General features: G+C 37.6%; 1 protein-coding gene across 2 annotated transcripts in view; it reads right to left on the bottom strand.

Annotated features, from left to right (window-relative positions):
- GABRA1 (gamma-aminobutyric acid type A receptor subunit alpha1) overlaps nt 1-21570 on the bottom strand; it is a gene marked incomplete at both ends in the record, with an annotated part of 42007 nt that extends 20437 nt beyond the window's left edge. Inside the window, 4 exons of one of the 2 annotated variants that reach the window (XM_084295492.1) lie at nt 2949-3016; nt 14953-15065; nt 18898-18965; nt 21493-21570. In XM_084295492.1, coding sequence (XP_084151618.1) covers nt 2949-3016; nt 14953-15065; nt 18898-18965; nt 21493-21570 — 327 coding nt within the window. Of the gene's footprint in view, nt 1-2948; nt 3017-14952; nt 15066-18897; nt 18986-21174; nt 21257-21492 lie in introns of those variants that run through there. The other variant, XM_084295493.1, reaches the window with a different exon arrangement.
- Nucleotides 21571-21833: the final 263 nt, after the last annotated feature.

The raw sequence follows: 21833 nt of genomic DNA, 5'->3' as shown, positions 1-21833 counted from the left end.
ACATGGAGGTGCTCGAGCGAGTCCAGGGAAGGGCAACAAAGCTGATGAGGGGTCTGGAGAACAAGTCTTCTTTACTGAAAGGGTTGTTAGGCATTAGAATCAGCCGCCCAGTGAAGTGGTTGAGTCACCATCCTTGGAGGTCTTTAAAAGACGTTTAGATTTAGTGATACGGTTTAGTGGAGGACTTGTTAGTGTTAGGTCAGAGGTTGGACTAGATGATCTTGGAGATCTCTTCCAACCTAAATGATTCTGTGATTCTGAGTATCTACAACCAAACTGTAGTACGTGTGGAAGATTTTGCACTAAATGTACACAGATAATAATCTAAATTTCTATTCTGATAAGGACTTCATTTGATCTTTCCCTCTCTGTTTTCCTTGTATTTCACACATTTCCTTAAGCAGAAGAGTTAGTGTGAGTAGGCTGTACACACATTACTTTTTCTGGGAGGTGAGTAGGAGTATTACACTAAATACTTTTCTGTAATCTCTTACTTTTCAAAATGTATGAACACCTGCCTATGTGTTTTTTGGTCACACTTTATTAAGATGTAGATAAATTCTTTCTCCTATATTAACTAAATGAAAATTGGGAGCCAATGTGTTATGTGTTTTTAAGTATTTTTGAGAGCCTTTTTTCATGGGTTATTAATATTTATGCTGTATTAATGCAGCTGAACTGAGGTCTTTTTTTTTTTTTTTTTTTTTCAAATATACCTATTACTAATTTTGAAAGTAGTTGATTTTGAGCCTCAATATTTTATCCCTAAAAACCAAATCCTATACACATATCAGTTTTTCCCAGGAACATCAAATTAGGTTTACCTTCTACTTAAGAATTAAATCATCTGAAACTGTCAGGGATAAGTACACATTGAAGCCTATGTGTGAGATAATACCAAGTAATTCAGCACGCCTATTGGATGCTCTCAATTTGCGTCTTTATGTATGAAAACATACATGCCTGTTTATTTAGCCTGCTGTTCTGTACTGGAGTACAGATTTACTAGTTTCCTAGTAAATCTGACTCAACCAATCAAACAACAGTTTAGCCAGGCAACACACAGAATCACAGAATTTCTAGGGTGGAAGAGACCTCAAGATCATCGAGTCCAACCTCTGACCTAACACTAACAGTCCCCACTAAACCATATCCCTAAGCTAACAGAAAACAACACTAACAAGTATTACTTTGTATTTTCACCAGCATATATCTATTACTTTTTTTTTTTCCCCAACTCTCACAAACATCTGTGTGCTGCCCTATACTTTAAATTCGTTTAATTTTCAGGAACCTTTCAGTGTCTACTTTCCCAAAAGACAGATCTCTAAGAAAACAGAGAAACCTCAGATCACTCACAAACTGCAGCTGCTACCATTTTAATTCAATGCTTATTAACCAAATAACTAAATATATATATATGTACTAGTTGTATGACTGTGTTTGAAGTTTTCATTCAGTCTGATGGTGGTCAGTTACCTACTTCCAGACAGAACTGGGAAAGCAAGATGAAATATTTTCCTCAGCTAATCACCAGAACACAAATGAGGGATGTCAGCGGCAATCTTTATACAAGAAATTTCCCATCTTTCAATGTATAATTTGGAGAAATAAATAGGCATTTTAATTTCAGAGGATTATCCAATAATAAAAAATAAAGATAAAAAAGCAGAAGTTATTGAATGATTGTTTTTTTGGAATTTCTCTTCTTAAGAGTATAGTGGTATAGTATCTAGGCATAGCATTCTGTGTATGAGCTGAGATGTCTTCGGTGTGGCTCTTTCTCTGGGTTCTCAGCAGAATACTAGTCAAAAAGTCTGTGCTGGCCAAGCTATTCTCTCTCAACTAAATATGATGCCATTGGTTGGAAATATAAATCTGACTGCAGTTTTATAACTGTTGTTATCCATGCAGTCAGGAAAATAGTGGCTTTGTGTAAAGTTCATTCAGGAAAATAAACTATCTTGTAAAAGTTACTTTACTAGAAGTGTTTAAGACCTGTCTACATTTCTAGTTTCAACTAAACAACTGACTATTTTGTAGTGGTAAATGGAACTTGCTTTCTTTCTTGTGATAATTTTTCCACTTATTTTTCTTTCTTTCTTTTGTGAATGTCTTTAGTTTAACATGGTCAGTTAAAATACTGAAGTGTTTTCTTTTTTGTTTTAAGTTAATGAGGATGTTTTCAGCATTCGTCCTAACACAGTATCCAGTAGATATTAGTAATCAAACCAGGCTTTCCCTGTCAGTAGCAACCTACTTGTAATGGCGTCATTTATATGCAAAATTTAAAGTATTTTATCCATATTTTTACACATTTTTTATTATCTCTTAAGACCAGAGATCACAACATCTTCATTCAGTCTTCTGAACCTCTGAATCCCCTGCAGTTATCTAGCAATTTGATTTTCAAATTCATGCCATAAATAAGTGACACTAATTCGCTCATTAATCTTCTCCTATCATTCAGCAGCCAAGTTCTAGGAAACTCACTTCCCACTGATCAGTAGCTTTTAATATAAAAATGCAGGTTGGACTGTATGGATGTCACACTGTAAGTGTTAATTGCATTTTAAGATGATGATCTTTCTCAGCAAATTGGATCAGTGAGGTGCCAGCAAGGACCTGAACAATCATTCTCAGAAGAGTACTGATCCAAACCATAATGCATTTCATAATATGTTACATAGTAAATATAAGGTCTATTAAAACACATCATTAAAGTCACTGAAGATGGTAATTTCAGGGCACTTAAACACGGTCACAGTTAACAGGAATCATTGCACATAAAAGTTGACGACATTTTGGAATCGAGTTTTAAAAAACAACAACAAAAAAAGAGCTTTAACAGCTTTAAAAGGAGTAAATAAATTATTGCATATATCTTCCATCCTTCAAATTGAAAAGACAAGAGAAAATAAATGCCATAGAAATAGGCCATCACTTACCATATCATGGTCTGAAACAGGCCCAAAACTGGTGACGAAGATGTCAGTCTTCACTTCAGTTACACGCTCTGATGAAGCAGGAAATTAGGACAGTGAGTGTCTATCAACCATCTTCATTAGGTCTAACCACTACAAATTCTCACAATAAATAGAAAAATTATTTGCCTTGATTAGCCATTCTAAAATTGGTCTACCATATAGCCCTGATAATTTATTGCTTTGAGATGTAATTTTACAGTCAATATTGTCAGCAACACTTCTTTATTACATTGTTTCCACAGAACTTTTTGAGACATGACTTATGATGCTGAAGTACAGCAGCCATATTTCTGCTGTTGTATAAATCCTGTCACTCTGACTAATAAAGCTTCTTGTCTGACATTATAAACAGTGCTGAATATTTTACACAGTACTCAAAAAGTCTCATTGGGTACTCAGTGTTTCTGGGCAACCTGATTGCAGATCTCTAGTAATTAACCCTAGGCTTATGAATTATGTATTTAATATTGAGACACGGGAACATAGAGGAAAGAGAGAGGTAATACATCATGAAGTATACAAACATAAAAAATATTTTATTGCCATGAAAAGCTCCATTATTCTTAACTAAAATAAAGAAAAAACAAGTTAAAAATTTACCAGGTAAATATAATTTAAACCTCTCTACATCTCTTTGACATTTGTATAAACATTCTATTTTGTAAGTTTTAGGTGATTTTTTTTTTGGTGTAAGTTTAGGTGCTTTAAATTACATTGGAACTAATGTTAGATTTCCCTTAAACTACCAAATTTATTTTATAGGCCTCAGTGACAGATTAGCATGAATAATAATTCAGTAATCTATACTGTGTACATAACATAGATCATTTGTATATGCTATTTCACCAAGCTAGGCTTCTCTGTGATTTGTAGGATGCAAATTTGCTTAGTGGCACAATGACCTCAGCCACTTCAGAAGAACCTAACAATTACAGGTGCCACAAATGTTGAACATGAGACACCTTCCTTCCTCTACACACAGACTGCCAGTCACTTTTGAATGTATTGGCATTTTGAATGTATTGGCCACACATCAGAAAATATTTACCCAAGGTGGCACAGGGAGTAACAGCACCTGGAGGAATAAATGCAAACAGTGTTGAGTGGAGCTAACCCCATCAGCTCTCAGAAATTTCAGTGATATAAGTCTGAATATTTACTGTAGTACCATACAAGCCAGTGTGTTTATTGTTGTTATTGGTTTGTTTTTGGTACAAATATCAGATGTGGAAAGAGTTACGCAGTTCTCAAGTAACTTTCAAATAAAAATAAATAATTTGAGAAATGTGTGATAATAAAAGTAATATTAAAGAAAAGATGCTAACAGAAAAGGACATGTACAGAAAACAAGACATGCAGTAGGCAAAAACACTCATAAAAGTAAGAAACATGTGGCTATAACATCTATATAATATTATTTAAATACTGTAAACTAAATTTTAAAAAATTAATACAACCCTCTGATTTGAAAATAATTTGGTCTGATTTTTTTTTCATCAGTCAATAACAAAGATTAATAGAGTTCTGACACAAGAGAAGTGAAATAAAGAGTCATGTTTAGGAAGCTAGTGACAATATACATTTTTCTATATGACCCAAAAGTTCTAATGAGAATCAGTACTCTACAATGCACATAGGTTTTTCAATTACATTAAAAGAAGTCTGCAACTTCTGTTTAATCAGGTTTATATGAATTATTAATATGTATACAACAAAATATGTCCTTTATAGCAGTAATCCAGATGTAAAATTAGTTCTGATTCTACCTTCATTCTTGTAATAAACTGAATAACACTTGTTTTGTTTTAGCAAGTTGGTTCAAAAAATAGGTAGTAGCAAAAGAAATCTGTAGCACTCATTAGGAAAACTGAAGGATGAAATTATTAATGTATTATCTGTAACCATAGAAAGTAAGATACTACAGTGAGGTTGAGTTGACTAACTGTATTCTTTTGGTTCTCTGAATCCATGACTAAGTGTTAAAATTACAGTGAATATTGACAAAAATGTCTCATAGGTGAAATTTCCTCCTCTGCTGTCCAGTGAAATGAAGCCGTGACCCTATCATTGCTAACAACCTTTTCAACTGACTAAGAGAAGTTTAAATATTTTCCTGACAGCTGCCTCTGGAATTAAGGAAGTTCACAGTGAACTTCCTTCTATTACAGGAAGAAGCATGTGGTTATCCAGAAGTTACTCGGCTTGGAAGAGTGTTCTTTCCTTCAGACCATCACTTTTACAAAGTTCAAGAGTTGAAGACTGTGACCTTGTATGAAACAGCTAGCTAGCAGAAAAGGAAGATGGAGATTTCATGATGTCCGGTAAGACATTGCTGAATAGATTTTTTAAGTTCCAGGTATTCTATCACCTCTTAAGTTTGAGAAACTAACATTATCATGAAATCTATTAGCCTTCTGGATATTGAAAAATGAAACTCAAATGACTCTTTAAAAGATCTTTCATTCCAACTTCCAGTCTCTCTATCTCCTTTCCACTGAGGCACTCCTGTGTTGTTAGGATATAACAGATGGTGAAAGATCTTCAGTCCCATTGCATTCATTCTTAATGGTACAACCATTGTACATGGCTGTACATTGTACATGGTTGTACCAATGGTACAACCAACGGTACAACCAAGTCACAGCTCAAGCAAAATGGTGAGCCTCTACTTAATGTAATGCAACTATCTTATTTACCTCACACAAACACAGAATACACTGAATCAGCAGTGAATCATGTGGTGGTATCCTGAATCTTAGTTTTAAGAGACATATGGTCATAGTACAGAGGTTAAAGCTTAAGGAAATCATTTGTTAAGGAAATGGTAATTATTCATTAAGGAAAAAAAAATGGAAACTGTAGAATTCCACAGTAAGATGGAAAATGTCTGAGGAAATTGAAAAATTAGTGGTGCCTTTCAGTTCTATATAGCATTGAAGATAATTGACATATAAGTCATAAATAATGACAATAGAAAATGTAGACTCTGAAATCACAGTAGACTGTTATTTTCGTATCAGTTAGATTTTTGCAGACCATCTAATACCAGTCCTCCTCAAGTCCAAATAAAACCACTGAGAAGATGACTAGATAATTTACTTTTTCTTTGGTATGTACCTCATTTTCAAAAGCTGTGAAAAAATGTGTATGAGCACACAGAAAAGGATTAGCCCTTCCAAACATATGTAGAAGTTTCAAAATTTGTGTTTACTGTTTTACTAATTAGATGATTCAACTGTGCTTTGTTAAAAGCTACAAAAGTTGAGTCACTCCTGCACAGAACATACGTTTAGTCATACAGTTGGGATATATTTAGAATCAAGGTTAACCATGTTCAGTTTGCAGCTTGATTACCATGGCAAAGTTGAAACTCTGCTTCAAATGCTCAGAATGCATTGAGATTTTTTTCAGGCCCTTCAAATCCTGAGCTATATTCAATACCATCACAATGTCCCCGAGAACTGGGGAAAATTCTAAGCCATTGAACAAAACAAGCTTAGGCCAGGAGCAGATCTTACTGCTGAGGATAAATCCATCGGTTGTGAAGACACATTAACCATGTCTCTTGACTGTACCGTCTATCTCATGAACGAGAAATAGAATATAGGGATAGAAAGTGTAAGGATTTCAGTTAAAAAAAAAAAAAAAAAAAAAAAGTAAATTAATAACTTACTAGCTTTACAGTATGTTTAATGATGTACACTATAAGGCAACCATAGGGTCCAAGTGGTTACTAATCAGCACAATAACAATTGAGTTCAAGACCTAGACACTGGAACACAACCTCAGGCAATAAACTAGTTTATACCAGTGGAAAATGATTTTGATCCACATACGGCTATGAAAGCATCAGTCAGAGTGAACTGTTGAAATGTCATTGTTTGCAAGTACTGTGTTTTTCTAAGGATGCTAGACTAATGTAAACTCTCAAAACTATTAAGTGAAAACAATAAGTGTTTTGATTTAAACTCCCAGGGAGCTTATTATTTCTAGAATTGTGATTGGATTACAAATTGAGAACAAAATGAGAAGATTTATTTTAACAGCATGAAATAAGCCCATTAATCATAGGAAACTATACATTAACTATTTCCCTTTCTCACCTGCTGGAATTTGAGCACAACATTTATTAAAATTACTCACTTTGATAGTTTAAATTAATTCCATTTTTTCTATTAATGCACCTGCTCCCTCTGCACATCTTGTTTAAGCACGTGCTGTAATTGTTAAAATGGTGAAGAGTCTTCCTGTGGTTTTGACTGAAAGGGGTTTAGATGCCTGTTTAGCAGATGCCATTCCTACTAAGAAAAAAACACACTAGTTGTGCTGCTGTTTTGGTTGAACCACAGCAAAAACACTAAGAAGAATTTTATGCTGCTGCTTTTACAGAAGCAGAGACCAAAAAGGGAGAAGAGTGAGCTGCCATAGTCCATGCCACTATGAAGCGATGACTGAGAACTGTGCAGTGTCATGCTAGTTATCCCCACAGCAATTAACAGCTCAAAGCTGCTCCTATCTTCCCCACCTCCTTACTGTTGTATCAAAGTAATTTTCCTTGGATCTTCTTATAGATTTTTACTGTTCTCTTTACATCAGTGCGGTGCCTATGGTGTGGAAAAAAGACCAAAATAAGCCCCTTAAACTTTTACAGAATTACATGTAATATCTAGTGCTTCTTCACCAGATTATGAGTAAGAGCCCAGTAAAAGTCTCTTTTTATTTAGAGTAGAAACGTTTGGGTATAACTAAATTTTTATTGCACATGCAAACCAAAACCATATTTTCACTAAACTCTAAGTTAGTTCAGATGTGAGTTCAAATTCAACAATTTCTGTTGAGACCGCAATCATCAAAAGGTAAGTTTATTATACATTAATATATAATGTTCTGATAAAACTGAATTTTAAAACCTAATTAACATAATAGTGTCAGGTTTACTCCCCATCATTTTAAATATGAGCACTCTATGGAAGTAATTAATTGCCTAAGAGAGACCAACTTTCCACCTAGGGACAGTCACACCCAGTTTTGATATACATCACAGTGGAGAGATCAACAAATTGCTCTTACTGATAACACCAAAAAAATATAATTCCGTTCAATACTAAAGTAATATTTATAATCTATTTGGTGTGACCTAATGGCAATTCAACCAAACTATAAAAGCAAATTTCAGTTAGAAAGATTTACTCTGATCTGCCTAATCAAACCCACTCTAGTTCTTCTTAGTTTTGTATTAAACAGTTTTTTCCACTGCAAATTTTGTAATTTTGTAAAAATCTGTATCTAAACTCGATTTCATGTTACTGAATCTCAAGCACTATGTGCAAAGAATCTCCTTTGTGCAAGCCCTCTCTGCCTTGTGGCATTCCAAACCTGTCTCACTGGCATCCCAGGGCTCGTATGTATGTATGTATGTAGAGCTTAGGGATATGGTTTAGTGGGGACTGTTAGTGTTAGGTCGGAGGTTGGACTCGATGATCTTGAGGTCTCTTCCAACCTAGAAATTCTGTGATTCTGTATGTGTTCCCCACATGAAGACAATCCAGAACAAAAGTCAATGGAATATTCATTTATCCACAAAACTTACTTTTTTTCCAGCATTTCTTGTTGCTTTCTATTTCTTTTAAACTCCCACTGTAGATATAGTGGTTTACCAAGAGAGGTCACCAAACATTAACTTCACTTTTCCTCTTTATTTGACTCCTTTCCACTACTATCTGATCCTTTATTTTCTTCAGGACTGTGTGTTTGAAAAGAGGACAGCATCTTGTCACTCCTAGTTCTACGACCTAAATAGTTCACTGAAAATTATATTACCCAAGTGACCTTACAGTTTATTTATACTTTAATGTCTAACATGATTTCCTCTTTTTCATTTTCAATATGTTACTCTATAAAATTCATCCTCCTTGCTTTTTGTAAATGATTATCCTCTCGTAGAGTAAATAGGTGTCCTCTAATGTGATTCAGAATGTTTTTAGATTAATTTTAAAAGTTCTGTTTTCCAAGCACAAGTAACTGTAAATGTAGTTATTTGTCCGTGTTTATGGATGGATGCAACAGATGCTATTTCCTAGCGATGCCTGACTAAGTGACTGTGCCCACATACGGAGGTTGTTAGCGTCTAAATAACATAATTTATATCAATAATTATTGATAACAGGTGTAAATGTGTCAATGCATAACAAAGTACTGTGTGTGTTTCCTTTAAAGTAAAATCAGATTAAATTTAGCCACAATGTCGTTTTTTCAAATTAGCATATTCAATTATATTTAATAATTTTTCCCCATGAGTTACATACTTCATTTTTTAACTATTCTTTATAATGAGAAGTAACTCTTTGTTTAATGGCAAAATGCTCAGACCTGTTCACTTTATTTCAGGTATTGACTTATTAGATAATCTGGCAAATACTAACATTGATTACCTTACTCTTTATGGACCATAGGTGTTTTTTCATTTTCCTTTTTGAAGTGATACCTCAAAAGATGTTAAAAAAGAAAAAGGATGATTTAAAAGTAATACAGCACTGACTCCACACTTGGTGAAAGAGTGGTTCAAAATTCAACTCTTCTAGATTTTTCATTATCTTAACACCTCACCTTTCTTACCAATGAATATACTGTATAGCTCTGATAATGTATCTTTATAATGAGATCTCACCAGGAGCTTGTTACAGATTTCATGCTGCCACTACGATCTGCTCCACCACGATATTTCCACATAACAATGAAACTATTCACCCCACTCAGTAACAGGAAGTTTGTGAACTTGGGAGATAGAAATATCATGGGGTTTTATTTCAAAAAGGAGGAAATCACTCTTGCAAGCAAGTAGAGCAAAATCAAGATCAAAGCCCTTTCACAATTCATTACAATTTTTTTTGGTAAACAAACCTTTATTTGTCACTGAATTCTTCATGTATACAAATAAGAAAGGGGAAACAAACAGACTGAAGAAACTATCATATACCTTTTCCTCTGTAGATGAAAAAAAGAGAAACGTTCTCTTTTCTGCTTCTGTTCAAGCACATAATTTGATTTTCTATGGGTGTATATATTTGCAGTATTATAGTACGTAAGGAGAGGTCTTACAGGGATAAGCACAAAGCTTATTGCAATCTGGCCCTTTCTGTAGGAGAAAGTAGCTATACCTTGCATTGTTTTGCTTCATCTACTGATTCTCAGAATGCACAGGGAATAGAGAATAGATAATTTTGGATAATTAGAAGACTGCTATAGTGTAATCAAGAGTAAAAAGATTTACACTGTGCCTAACTGTAAAATTCATTAACATAATATGTATATATCACAGAATCACACAGAATCACAGAATTTCTAGGTTGGAAGAGACCTCAAGATCATCGAGTCCAACCTCTGACCTAACACTAACAGTCCCCACTAAACCATATCCCTAAGCTCTACATCTAAACGTCTTTTGAAGACTTCCAGGGATGGTGACTCCACCACTTCCCTGGGCAGCCTGTTCCAATGCCTCACAACCCTTTCAGTAAAGAAGTTCTTCCTAACATCTAACCTAAAACTCCCCTGGCGCAACTTAAGCCCATTCCCCCTCGTCCTGTCACCAGGCACGTGGGAGAACAGACCAACCCCCACCTCGCTACAGCCTCCCTTGAGGTACCCATAGAGAGCGATAAGGTCGCCCCTGAGCCTCCTCTTCTCCAGGCTGAACAAGCCCAGCTCCCTCAGCCGCTCCTCGTAAGACTTGTTCTCCAGGCCCCTCACCAGCTTCATTGCCCTTCTCTGCACCCGCTCAAGCACCTCCATGTCCTTCTTGTAGCGAGGGGCCCAAAACTGAACACAGTACTCGAGGTGCGGCCTCACCAGAGCCAAGTACAGGGGGATGATCACCTCCCTAGCCCTGCTGGTCACACTGTTTCTGATACAAGCCAGGATGCTGTTGGCCTTCTTGGCCACCTGAGCACACTGCTGGCTCATATTCAGCTGACTATCCACCATCACTCCCAGGTCCTTCTCTGCCAGGCAGCTCTCCAACCATTCCTCTCCCAGCGTGTAGCTCTGCTTGGGGTTATTGCGCCCCAGGTGCAGGACCTGGCACTTGGCCTTGTTGAACTTCATGCAGTTGACCTCAGCCCATCAGTGCAGCCTATCCAGATCCTCCTGCAGAGCTTTCCTACCCTCGAGCAGATTGACACACGCACCTAACTTGGTGTCATCTGCAAACTTCCTGAGGGTGCACTCAATGCCCTCGTCCAGATCATCGATGAAGATATTAAAGAGGACTGGCCCCAGTACCGAGCCCTGGGGGACGCCACTAGTGACTGGCCTCCAACTGGACTTGACTCCATTTACCACGACTCTTTGGGCCCAGCTATCCAGCCAGTTTCTAACCCAACGAAGCGTGTGCCAGTCCAAGCCAAGAGCAGCCAGTTTCTTGAGGAGAATGCTGTGGGAGACGGTGTCAAAAGCCTTGCTGAAGTCAAGGTAGACCACATCCACAGCCTTTCCCTCGTCCACCCAGCGCGTCACTTTGTCATAGAAGGAGATCAGGTTCGTCAAGCAAGATCTGCCTTTCATAAACCCATGCTGACTGGGCCTGATCGCCTGCTTGCCCTGCAAGTGCTGCACTATGACTCTCAGGAGGATCTGCTTCATGAGCTTCCCTGGTACTGAGGTCAAACTGACAGGCCTGTAGTTTCCCGGGTCTGCCCTACGGCCCTTCTTGTAGATGGGTGTCACATTTGCTAGCCGCCAGTCAACTGGGACCTCCCCCGATCGCCAGGACTGCTGATAAATGATGGACAGTGGCTTGGCCAGCTCCTCTGCCAGTTCTCTCAGTACCCTTGGGTGGATCCCATCCGGCCCCATCGACTTGTGCACATCCAAGTGCCGTAGCAGGTCACCAACCAGTTCTTCATGGATAGTGAGGGCCACATCCTGCTCCCCATCCCCTTCCACCAGCTCAGGGTACTGGGTATCCAGAGAACAACCGGTATTGCTGCTAAAGACTGAGGCAAAGAAGGCATTGAGCACCTCCGCCTTTTCCTCATCTCTTGTAACTAAGTTTCCCCCCGCATCCAGTAAAGGATGGAGATTCTCCTTAGTCCTCCTTTTTGTGTTGATGTATTTATAGAAACGTTTTTTGTTATCTTTAACGGCAGTAGCCAGATTGAGCTCCAGATGAGCTTTGGCCTTCCTAATTTTGTGCCTGCACAGCCTCACTACATCCTTAAAGTCCTCCCTAGTGGCCTGCCCACTTTTCCAAAGATTATAAACTCTCTTTTTTCTCCTAAGATCAAGCCACAATTCTCTGTTGAGCCAGGCTGGTCTTCTTCCCCGCCAGCTTGTCTTTGGGCACGTGGGGACAGACCGTTCCTGCGCCATTAAGATTTCCCTCTTGAAGAGCGCCCAGCCTTCCTGGACTCCTCTGCCCTTCAGAACCGCCTCCCAAGGGACTCCACCAACTAGTGTCCTGAGCAGCTCAAAGTCAGCTCTCCGAAAGTCCAATACAGCGGTTTTACTGATCCCCTTCCTGGCCTCGCCAAGAATAGTGAACTCCACCATTTCATGGTCACTCTGCCCAAGACAGCTCCCGACAATCACATCCTCCACCAGTCCTTCTCTGTTTGTGAAGAGAAGGTCTAGCGGGGCACCACCCCTGGTAGGTTCACTAACCAGCTGCGTCAGGAAGCTATCTTCCACGCTCTCCAGAAACCTCCTAGACTGCTTTCTCTGGGCTGTGTTGTGCTTCCAGGATATGTCAGGGTCAATATGAGGGTCTCTGGCTTCTTAATTTCTCTCAGAGCCGCATCATAACTGATACAGAATGAATGAGTCTTAGGCCTAATTCTGTAAATCTAAAAATGTTCTTGTATTAGTAAATAAAAATAGTAAATAAAAATCCTGGTCTGGATTAAATATTTAATAAGAAGCCATCGGTGACACTGCTGAGAGCAAAAAGGAAACCGCTATTACATATTCACATATATATAATTCACATATATTTAAAACTTGCAGCAAGCTATAACAGAAGGTTGTTGAACTTCCACCTCTAAAAAACCTGCCAAACAGATACATTGATTTAGACTTCTTGCTGGATATTTCTATATATGGAACATTTCAGCATATATTCCCCCATCATATAAAGTCTCTAAATCAAATATATCAAAATTGCATCATCTTGAGGTTCTTAGCTCATAGAAACCATTCCAATTATGCCTTTCCTCCACTTTGTATCCCCTGTGCTCTGCTCGTTTTTGCTTTTAACTTCTAATGATGCAAAAGGCTATTAAAGTTTGTGAAGAAATTCATTTCCTCCTATAGAAGCAGTTACATAATATAGTCTCTAAGTAAGGAGTGAATTTTAACTGGACTGAGTGATCCTTTCATGACGTATTCAGACCTTTTCTTCTAATACACCCTTGAAGTTTGACTTCATAAAACATATTTGTAAACACCCATACCTAAGTGTCTACACTGAAGTGCTGAATTCTCTAAATTGCAATCCAGAGAATGAGAGAAGAATGAGAGAAATTCCTTTCCCTGCATCTCCTTTTGTTTGCTTTTCTAGTAGCTATAACACAAATCATCATAACAGCTACAAAACTCATAGAAGCAATCATTGTGTTCTCAGATTTTTCTTGTAGACATGTACCAGACTTTAAACAGTTTACAGAGTTTTATTTATTTATTGCCTTCTGTGCTATGCTTATTTACTGTGATATAGTAGCTTACTGAATTCTACTGTTGCATTAATCAAAGATTAAGGAGCATTTATTTTTACACTAATCTGAAGGATTTCAAGCAAACAGGCAAAAGTACTGGTAGATAAAAAGTTATATGTATTTTATGTATTATCTGGAATTGCACACAAAAAGAATACAGACCAACCCATTTTTAAGTGTGTTTCTTACTGGACACTTTATAAACAGATTTTTATCTCTAGCCATTCCTTGAAGTCAATGAAATCAAACTATAGAAGAAGTTGTCTCACAATTCAAGAAATATTGCATGATGGTAGTCATGAGTCACAGAATAAGCTTACTTGTAATTATCTTTCTTTTCATCTGCAGGAGATGATATCAAAATTCTTAATGCAATGCCCTGTTATTCTTATAATGCAATTCTCCTGAAAACTAGTATATGAAATCAGTTGAACTATACTTTGTGGATTGGGTGGGTTGCTTTGTTTTGTTTTACTTGGACAATCCAAAAGAAAAAAAAAAAAAAGTGATATGTGAAAAAAAGAAATAAAGCTGTCCTTTCCATGCACTGGAAAGAACATATTTTTAAAATAACAGACATTTAAAATATCCAACTTTATGAATAACGTCTTTTTAAGACCCGGTTTTGGACTGATATCACTGAAGAACATGTCAGAGTCAATTGGAATGTAGAGATGCTGATAAAGAGTAGACTTTGTAACAACATTTTTATAAAGATGTAATTGCTATGTGGTTTTATACCTTTTTATGGATTCAGCTCCAAGAGCAGAAGAAAGACATTTTACCAACCTGTGAAGACAAAATGTTAAAGAAACAAATTCTGACATACCCCCCAAAAACTTACAAACTTCTCTGAGACATTTATGTGACTAAGGTTGATTGATGTTTTCTCTTTGAAAAACAAGTCCTCTTATGAAGACAGTGAGTAGGATTTTTGCATATTTGGAGGTGCTGTTTTGGCCTAATTCATAAACTTTTCTCATTTGTCAGATCACATCTTTTATTCTTCGTACATTTGAAAGTTTAGTAAGCATTCAGAGGTCTTCTTGAATTGTGAACCATTTTCTTCTTTTTGAGTGCATAAATGGGTGAAAACAGTATGTAGAAGACAGAATGGCACTTGTGAAAAAAATGGATTTGAATATCAGCATTATTTTATGTATATATAAGTTGAATGAAAGTAAGTATATCTTAGAAAAATAACATTATTTTAACTGATTTTTCTTAAGCATGTAACCTTTAAAATTTTAACACACCTCCCAGTCCTGGTCTCAGGCGGTTATCATAACCATCCAGCAGACGGTCCAATATTCTGGTAAACACTGTGGTGTTGTCTTTAAGTTCATCTTGTGATGAGGTTTGCCCATAGCTGAAGTACAGAACAGTTAAAATTGAAAAACAGTAATCAACCAATAAACTTACAAAACAATAATTCCAAAACGTGTTTAATCTTACTACTACTGACTTATGGTCACAAAATCTCCTCCATAAAACTACAATATAGAGCTTTATAGGGTCTTTTCACTTAAACATTTTCTTTTTAATTGTATATTTTTAGTAAAATCTTACGAAACTAGTACCTTTCCATAAACGGTGAGCAAATATAACTTAAATTGCTTAATGTTTATTTCATTATTAATTAATGTTTTTAATATTACAACATGTTCTTCAGTAAAAGGCTCATTTACAGCAAAAGTGTTTAATTCAATACAGTCATAAAGGGTTTGCATAAGAAAGATACAGTAGTTTAGAACACTGATATTTAAGTACTGAAAATAAATGCTAAAACAAAAATAAAACCCCACAAAGATATCCTTACAAGTAAAGCATTTGAGTGTATACTTTCATAGAACAATATATAATTTTGCCTTATTTCCCATTTTTCTCTAGTGATTTCATTCAGAAGAATGTCTCCAACTTTTCCTTACAAATGTGTAATGGAATCATCTGTTGATATGGAAATTTATCATGTCTATAAAGCTTCACTTACAGATCCCTAATGTACATCTCTAACTCAGATAAAGGTCCTGAAATTTTCATTGAATGCGGATAGAATTAAGCTCTTTGAACTCTGCTACCAAAATCTTACTTCCATCAGTAGAAATCAGAATGAAGTCCTTGGGCTTGCTGGTTTCTGTCTGCTGCAAATGGCATAAGAATCAAACTTTTTTTGTAAATCTGAAACCTTCACCAAACACCCTGTCATGGATAATTCCCTTAATCATTGCTTACAGTTGTCTTAAAGCCAAACCCAGTACTATTTTTTCATTCAATGCTGGGAAGACTTCCATTATCAACACGTGTAGTCATCACAACTGAAATACAAAGTGCTGCCTTCCAAAACAGCACTTTCTCACACTTGCTGCTGAACTGGATCAACATTTCAATACCAAAAGCTTCTGTTAGGATCAGTTCTAGCCACACAATTGATTCTTTAGGCAGCCTATTATCCATACAGCTCTGGTGCTACATGGGTCTCAGTGCTCTGCCAGTCACTCCTGCTTTCACCAGCGAAGACCACCTTGCAAAGCATATTACTGATATTCAAAATAATATGTTTCTGTCAAAATACCTGCAACATTATTTTATGTAAACCACATCAGTCAGGTATCCTTGTGTATCTCGTGTGTATCAAATCATCTTACTTGTATCAAATCCAGAAAGAAGGAGGAAAGGTACACTGATACTGTGAATATAGATATTCTGGAAATGCCTCCAAGCTATTTTGGAGTTCAGATTTCAATAAATAATGCTACAGATTTGGACAAATTTTAAAACTGACACTCAGAGTATGTGACTGTTGAGAACAATTTTCAGGGTGTTTTAATGCATACACATCATTGTTCCTAACGAAGAAGACAAAATCTCTAACAGTTTAAAAAAAATAAAAATACTATGAATTCCTTCTAGCCATATATCATATAATTTCACTTGATAAAAATCAGGTTGGTCTATACTTATTTTTTATACCCATAGTTGCATTTTAAGTCACAGATGTTATTTTTTAATTTTTCCTATATGTTACCAAATAACAAGTTCTCCTGCTGTCTCCATTGAGCAGTATCTTTCAAAGGATCTTTTCTCATACATCTTATGTAGAATTGCAACAGAGGACTTTTCACAGGATTAAATTCTATATTACCACTCACCACCAGTAAACAAGCTGCTGCACGTACATATCTCAAGGATAGCAGAAGGTCATCAGGATAAAGGTGGCAAAAGGATATAATAACACTTCAGAAATTCTAGGGGTAAATAAATGTGTATATTTGCAGGAGCGGCATCAGAAAGATGGTTTAGTGACAGTGCAACATGAAAGGATGCAATACAATACACCGCTTCCATTCTTGCTGACACATTTGTCAGTACCCTTACCTGTTCCTTTCACCATTTTTTCAGAGGCAAAAAGCACCATTAGGTCTGCTTTTAACTGACATATGGTCACAACAGGAAGAATCTGAACATTTGTATACCTATAAAGTATACTGTAATTCCACAGAGATTGTAATTTTTCAGTCAAAATAGTCATGTTAAAATATTCTTAATGCCATTTTGTTTTTTTTTTTTGTGTGCTTGTTTTGTGTTTTGTTGTTGTTTTTTTTAATTTATTTTTCATGAAAAGAATGAATGATACGGAAAGACTGTTCTGCATCACAGACACTTTATCTAATTTGATGATTTTTTTCTTAAAGAATTAACAGTGATCCAGAAGAAAAGGCAAGCAAAGTTACTATGACAAAATGACTTTAAAACAGATAAACTTAATGTAAATTATGTACATCTTGAGGAAAATGTGACTGTATATGATTGTGTTCATATTAAACCACAGTATAATAAAACACTGTGCACTAACTCCATCTACAGGTCATTATAATAGTGACACACCATAGAATTTTTAAATACTAGTCAAATGCATTTAAATTCTCACATTAAGAATAGACTTGCATACATTACAAATACAATAGATATATGCCTACACATATATAGGTACAGATACAGCTAAACACAGTTTCACAAAATTCTCTAGGTAGGCCAAATGAAATACTTCGTGAATACTTCAAATCTCACCTTTCTTAATATATTACCAGGATAAATTTATTTCTTATAAATGTTATCTTTATTCCAGATGACAATTGTTGCATTCATCACCTGCTTTTATTCTTTTTTTTCCTCTCCCCAAGAGAAAACACTTGTGCTGATGAACCTTTGCCCCTTTGCCCACACCTTTATATTTAAATACTTCAGGGTAGCTGGAAGAAGAGTTTATCTAGAGCCACTAGTGTATAAGAAGACACTATGAACATCAAGACCAAATACATCCTTTAGGTATCACTACTGACAATACAAAACTGCTAATACTTTTTGGTCATTACGTATCATTATTGGTGGGACTTTAATATTTTTAAAATCCAGAAATATATTTGTGAGTCTTCTCGAATCCCTTTACTGAATTCTGAATTGAATAGAGTACTTCAAGTATACTCCAAACTGCTTTGTAGTCTTTAGTTAATCTATTAGTTGTTAGGTAAGCTGTCATACAATTACAAATGATAGTCACTTTTAGATTGTGACTTCAACATGTATTTCATAGAGATTCAGTACAGCATTGCCTTTCAAATGCATCAACTGTTTGGGTGTTTGAGTTTGCAAATGTTTCCTTATTCAAACAGTCCCCTTCCCCAGGAAGGTTTGCTTTGGCTTTGCAAGAACAGGTACTAAATCAGGTCACAATCCTGACCCAACCAAAAAATAAAAGTTTTTCCTTGCTTGTAGGGATAATAAAGTTAATAAGTAGCACTTTAATTTAAAAAAAAAAAAAAAAAAAAAAAAAAAACAGCTAAATTACATTTTTTTCCTCTAAAGAAACTTTTATTTCTGAGCAGTCATTCTGTAAGAGTATAAAGAATTGCCTAGGTGTTTTAAAGGTAGTTTAATTTGTTTCAGATAGCTTTTGCTTTTTTTCATTCACAATATTGAAAAAATAAAAAAAAAGGAAAAAAAAAGAAAAAAAAGATGTTACGCAAACAAATTGCAGTTTTCTTTCAATCTTCTCTTAGATTTAGCTGGGATTTGAACAGGGATTAACTTTCCCCAATACACTGAGTAGTAGTACAGCCCTTGAAATATTTGCTTTATGCTTCTATATTATTTAATAGCAAGGTTCCTAAAATATGTAGGTGCGTTAAAAAGTATCTCCTCACCTTCTTTCAGTCAGTGCATTTAGGAGGAGGCTCCAGGCCCAGAGGCAGTCACAAAGCACCAGGATTCTCTTCATGGCGGACTCTGAAACTGGAAGAAAAATAATCATCAATGACTCCTGCATTAAAACAGGTACAGTGGAAAAAGAACATCCAGTTTACGCAACTTTTACAAAATAATTTGATGTCAGACAATGACCTCACAATATTCTATTTCATGTCATTCAGTATAAAGGAGCATGGCCATGGCTGTTTTGTTTACCTTCTGCTTTTGGACATGGAAGCCTTGGGTGGGATTTATTTTGTGGTAAGGAGGCATTCTTGTCAGCATTATTCTTGAACTTAAAAACAATTACGAATTAAAGCTGCTGTCCCCCAAGTCTGTGAGAGTTCTTATTCAGTTTCTTCCTGTATTGCAAAAGTGACAAGGCAGCTCCCTAATGTTTCCAGAGAATGAGTGTAATTGTTTCTTGTTTGACTTGAAGCAGCCTGAGTCCTTCCACAGCTCTTGGAAGGTATCAGCATGTGCCTGTGTGACTGAGGAGAACGGTGCTTCCATCTCAGCCCCCGCTTCACTTTGGTGTGATGGAAGCGACTTTCTTTCTACCACTCCCCCTTCCCTAAAATATTTGTGTCAGAGAAGGAGTTACAAACACCAGATTCTGACTGTAATCTACTGCTAGGTATGCACACTAACATTTTTGTCAGGCTAAAGGACTCAGTTCATAAAGAAACCATGTGCTTATACACCATCTCCTAGGTCTCTACCAGTCTCTGATGGCTGCAAGGAAGTGTTTTTGCATTAGCAGCCTTTTCCTCTTCTCCAAACGTTTCCTGTCCTCTCCCCAGAGTGAGTTACTCTCAGCTTACCTTTGAGTAGAAAGTAATAAAACCCAGAACGTTTCTTTTGCTTTCCAACAAATCATAAAATACAAAGTTAGCTGGTATTTGTAGGTTTGGTGTTCCAGATTCAACTGATTCCCCAGGAGATGCTGCAGGTCTCTTTACATATCTCTTTACATATCTATACTGTGTGCAGGAATCCAGTCGATTTTTAACATTCATTACATTAAATAAACAAAATCTGAAGCCTGTAATTTCCCCACGATAGTGGAGTTTTCCAAGTGCCTGAGAATATGAAGCACTGTTCATGGAAATGTTTTGTATCTTTAAATAAAGCTACCCCAATTCACTGCACGCTCTCAGAGACATTTTAAATCAATAAAATATCATTACAAAGCTGCCTGTAAGCAGTGAGATATAATTAATACGTTTAAAGACAAATGATCATCAGATAAGCATCGAGTGGGGATAAGCTAACCTAACTGGGTGGGAAGGAGCTGAATGTGGCATGAAAGCAGGAATAATGATTTTCAGGAATGAGACTGCATCTGAACTTGTGCTGCGATCAGCCCCTTACAGAGAGAGGCAACATCTGTGGCTTCAAAATTTGCTTTCTCCGAGTCCTGCCAACTTCTGCCTTTGCAAAAGCCTTCTTGGGATAAGGAATGGAAAGTGAATTATTTTGAACTATCTTGATCTGTTGAGCTCTGCATGCGCTCCCCTCCAAGCCCCCCAACACCAGCCCCTGCTTCAATGAACCCATAAAGGTACTGAAAACCCAGGACAAGGAAAAGTTTCTTGCAGCTGGAAAAAAACAAACGTTAAAGACTTGCACGGAGCGTCAGACAGCAGCAGCCCCTGCCCCCGGCCTCCCCCAGCCCGCACCGCCTGTGCAACCAGCGCTGGTTTTCCCCTTGAAAATGGGAGAAAGCCACGCGTCTGGGAGAATTCCAGCAGCGCTCACTGGAAGGAAGAAAAGAAAAAGAAAAAGAAAAAAAAAAAAAAAAGAAAAAAGGAAAAAGAAAATGAAAGAAAAAAAAAAAAGAAAGAAGAAAAAAAAAAAAAAAAAAGAATAGGCATTTTGATGCATTGTGACCCCCGGTGAGAGATTTTCACAGTTCTGAGGTGCAAATCGCGACTTGTTTTCCTCCCGGCATTTCAACTTTGTATTTCCCCCTCACCCTGAGCAAGCCACCCCTCCCACCGCCTCCCTCGAGAGAGAGAGAGAGGAGAAAAAAAAAAAAAGGGCAAAAAAAAAAAAAGCCCCCAACCCCATAAACCTTTTCCAAGGGGAGCGGTGCAAATCCGTCCGCGCTCAAAGGTAAAGAACCCCAAATACATTTAACCACCCATCGATCGCTGCGGCTTTTCCAGCCGGAGGGAGGGAGGAAGGGGGGGGGGAGAGGCAATAAAGCAAACGCCAGCGGCCGCCTGTACCTGCGGAGAGCGGGCGGAGGAGCCGCGCCTGGCCGCGGAGCCCGCAGCAGCAGCAGCCGGGGCGCGCTCGGGGGTGCGCTCGAGTGCAGCCGCCCTTGCCAAGAGCCCCGCGGGTCTGCTGCCCGGTTGTGCCGGGGGTCCCCGCCCGCCCGCGGAGGCTGCGCGGCTCCGGCCCCGCCGCTCACTCCGCCTCGGCCGCGCGGCTCCGGCCCCGCCGCTCACTCCGCCTCGGCCATTGCTGGCGTCGCCGCTGCTCCGCTCCTCCGGGCTTTTAGAAGCCAAATCTCCCTTGCCGGTATTCCGGCCGCCGCTCTCTACAACAAAAGCTTTCTCTTTAGCAAGACAGTAGTAATACGTCCCAGGGTAAACCGGATGTGAAATAGGCTGTGACTTCATGCCAGAGAGATTTTATTTTAGAAAGGAAGGTGGTACCAAACTCTCGTCTAGAGACCAATCCGCCCATTTTTTATATGCAGCACAATTTAACTTTCAGTGCTCTCGCCCTAATCCCTTTCTCTCTGGCTGCAGCCTCAAATCCTTCTCCAATCTGCAGCATTATTGTTATTGGAGGGGGTAGCTGCACGGCTGCGCGGGGGGGGGGGGGAGGGGGGAGAGAGGGGGACGACTGGACTGGGAACCTTTTGACACCTACAGTTTAC

This window comes from Netta rufina (assembly GCF_964035555.1).
Source record: "Netta rufina genome assembly, chromosome: 14".
NCBI classification, from domain to species: Eukaryota; Metazoa; Chordata; class Aves; order Anseriformes; family Anatidae; genus Netta; species Netta rufina.
The sequence above is the reverse complement of the archived record's forward strand: the minus strand, read 5'-3'. Positions and strand labels throughout refer to the sequence as shown.